Genomic DNA, 3,857 nt, shown 5'->3' with positions numbered 1-3,857 from the left:
AAAGTACTCAATGAAAATTGAAATATTGAAGAATCACTAAATCTATTTACCAAATACTTCATCTTCGGTTAAGCGACTTTGCTGTGACCACAACAGAGGTGTGTGTGTGAGTTACTGTTTGCGCACCAGTTTATATACTTGTCTATGACCTTGATGTGCATGGAGCACACGTATCAGAGCATGAGAAACTGAGGTGACGGTTATTTTTCATAAGAAAAAAAGATTGCTAACGGATATATGGCGACGAGGCGGAATGTATTCACCTTTCGGATTTTTATTCATGTCTTCTTTTCTTTTACACTTTCTTCATTCCACCTGTGTTACCGATATTGTAAATGATATGTGTGTATATATGTATGTATATATATATTATATATGTATGAATATGTAGGTATTGTTTTATATATATATATGTATATTATATATATATATATATATATATATATATATTTTATATGCGTTCACATATATACATGTACATATGAATATGAATATATGTACTGTATATGTATTTGTGTGTGTGTGTGTGTGGTGTGGATATGTACATACATATAATATATATGTATATATAGAGAGAGATCGAAATAGATACAAATTCAATATATGCGTGTGCGTTTGTGTTTGTGTGTGTATGTGTGTGCACTGATACCCATGATAATACTAAACATAAGACCTGTGGGTCTGTTTGGAATCATTTCATTCATAGGACATTTTCGTGAACTTCCAGTATATTTCGATCAATCGATCAATTATTCGGATATGAAAAAAGCCATTCTGTATTGTGTGTATGAATGTGATGCTATAAAGAAATATTGTTTAGTATTGATATCATTATTCTTACCAACTGTATCGTTATAGCAACTGTATAGTTTATTCCTATTTAGATTCTATCACAATGAATATCCTTACAGAGAATCAAAGTACACATAACCAGGTAGCTTCACTTCAATATAGTGTATTGAACCCAAAAAGTAAATTGACTTTTTCCAAAGAGTAATCTGACAGCTGTTAAAGGTAAGGAATGCTTAGTTATCATAACTAAAAGAGGGGAATTTTGGTTTTACTTCTGGTAAGTAGAGCAATACCGAGTAAATTATAAAAATAATTATGTATCTAGCTATATCTGATATCTCACGGTGCAATCTTATTGGCTAAACGTGCTGACATCATTTAGCTCGCAGCATTTTTTGAGCCCAATAGTTTGTGCGATATTATATGGCAAGATTATTTTAGTGCATTTTCTTTGAAAATGGTCCAGTAATAACTATTAAGAAAAGTCCGAAAACGAAATCAAATAAAAGATAGAAAAGATATCTTGCCAAGAACATTGCTAAATGAACTTTAACCATTATAAATTTTATGAAATTCACTGTTGTTACTTTCATCATTTTTATTATCATCTGGTTATTTATTATCAATATTAACCTCATTACTACCCTTAGTGTTACTGTCCGTTGCTAATTTCATCAGCGTTATTACCATAAGTTTCGAAGAGTAACGTTATATCAGGGTGAGCTAAATCTCATAGAACAGGAACCAGGCAAAGTGCTATCCATGGATGATCATATTACAATTATGATGAGTATTATTTTTCCATTAATTCTAGCTATTAGTTAACTATCTTTAATGGGAAATAAAAAAAATGCAAATTGTATTATTCCATTTTATTATTGAACACAAACACTAAAACTCCATATCGGCAATATCTCTCCGTTTTAGTAGTACTGAGTTTGGTAAAGTGGAGCAGGTCTGTAGTGCACATGAGCGTATGGGGTGGATGGTTGTGCCTCAGCTTCAGCAGACTCTTGTAGATATGACTGTAAGGCACAACGGGACCATAGATAGGTGTAGAATAATAACCAGTTGAAGCCTCTGCCTCAGCTTCAGGGTCCGCAGACCTCTTGTAGAGGCCATGGTTGGAGTGACCTCCGTAAATAATGGGAGTATGTCTGTAGATTCCATGAGAGGGTTCCATGAGAAGCATCAGCTTCAGCAGACCTCTTGTGGTACCCGTGAATGCTGTAAGGAGCGTAGACGGGTGCAGTTGGTGTGTAAGATGCGGAAGAGTAAACAACAGAAGGCTCAGCATCAGCTTCAGGATGGCAGACCTCTTATGGTAACTACGAACGGAGTGTGTATAGGTTGCAGGAACGCTGAAATGCCTTACATGACCGTGACGATAAGAGGGCTCAGCGTCCGCTTCAGGCTCGGCAGATCTCTTGTAGATTCGATGGTTCCCGTATCCTGTGGAGGTTGGGATTACGTATGCACGACGATAGCCATAGCTGGGCTCCGCCTCTCGCTTCTCAACTTCGGAAGCGCAAACGGCAGCTGCCAGGAGCACAAATGCCTGAAAATCATTTTATTCTGGTTACATATAATAATAATAATAATAATAATGTCGAATGTATTTAATATGGTAATGGTTAAAAAAAAATAAATGTGCTAGACATCAAATTTAAGATTGAAAGAAACTATTTTGTGATGTGTGGAGACAAATACGCTTAAATCGCCAAGGTAAAATTGAAAGATTGCAAAATCTTCTTACCAAATACTTCATCTTTGACTAAGCAACTTGTTGTGCCACAACAGAAGTCTGTGTGTGTGAGAATTACTGCTTGCGCACCAGTTTATATACTCGTCTGTGACCTTTATGTGGATGAGATAAGTGCCTTGAGTCTAAAATCGAAAGCGCTGCTTATTTTCAGTAAGATTTTTTTATTATTATTATTTCCCATTTTCTTTGTTTTATGCTATCAGACTGTATTCTCAGGAGTAGAATTTCCTGTAAAAATGCATAAAATAAATACATTAAAGATGGTAACTATGATAAAGTTGAAAAACTTATATACATAGAGATAACGATGTGACCATACACATATATACATGCATGTGCATATATATATATAGACCCGCTAACTCTCTCTCTATATATATATATATACATAACCATAGGTATAGATGTGTACATGTTTTTCACATACATAAATACATAATATTACCCGATGTAAAAAATATATATACACATTTTTATGTGCACATACGTATACATACATTTATAAATATAAGTATATAATATATATAGATAGATATATATAGATGCATGTACATATATCCATTTAAATATGCATTTATGTATATATATGTATATATATACACACGCTCACACACACAAATATACATTCATATATACACATATACGTGCGTGTGTGTGTGTGTGTGTGTGTGTGTGTGTGTGTGTGTGTGTGTGTGTCTACTTATTTATGTATTCATATTGGTGTGCATTCGTAATTATATATATATATATATATATATATATATATATATATATATATATATATATATAAGCACACACACACCTACGCACGCATGCACGCACAAATGCAAGCACGCACACATGCAGATACACTCACTCATATATATATAAACACACACATATGAGATATTTATGTGTGTCTGTGTGCATACACATATACACATGTGCATACGCACACACACATATACATATGTTTGTGTCTGTATATATACATATTTATGTATGTGTATGTATATATTTTCTAATATATGTTAACGATGACTAATGTTATCCATGATAACAGTAGTCATCTTCCGATAATGTTATAACTGCGAGGGTAATTACAACAAAATTTAAAAGTATAACCATAGTTACTTATAGGTGCATTAATACAAACCTTAGGTTGAGTGTTTCTGCAGTTACATGTATTTATTTGTGTTCAAAGGTGTACCTGTATGTTTTTTGTCTGTAGTATCCTAGTATTAATTTGTACTTTTTGAGATAAAAATAAACATGTTGAATGGATTTCTTTTTGTTACAAAGTGATCCACAATACTAATAC

The 3,857-nt window shown here is 33.2% G+C and overlaps 1 protein-coding gene across 1 annotated transcript in view; it reads right to left on the bottom strand.

Annotated features, from left to right (window-relative positions):
• Positions 1–2,095, bottom strand: part of LOC119599028 — a 4,547-nt gene extending 2,452 nt beyond the window's left edge. The window contains exon 1 of the mRNA XM_037948772.1: positions 1,999–2,095. Coding sequence (XP_037804700.1) covers positions 1,999–2,089 — 91 coding nt within the window. The 5' untranslated portion in view covers positions 2,090–2,095. The remainder of the gene's footprint in view (positions 1–1,998) is intronic.
• Positions 2,096–3,857: the final 1,762 nt, after the last annotated feature.

The sequence above is a fragment of the Penaeus monodon genome, chromosome 42, assembly GCF_015228065.2.
Source record: "Penaeus monodon isolate SGIC_2016 chromosome 42, NSTDA_Pmon_1, whole genome shotgun sequence".
Lineage (NCBI taxonomy): Eukaryota > Metazoa > Arthropoda > Malacostraca > Decapoda > Penaeidae > Penaeus > Penaeus monodon.
Note: the sequence above shows the minus strand (reverse complement) of the source record. Positions and strands in the feature narration are given on the sequence as shown.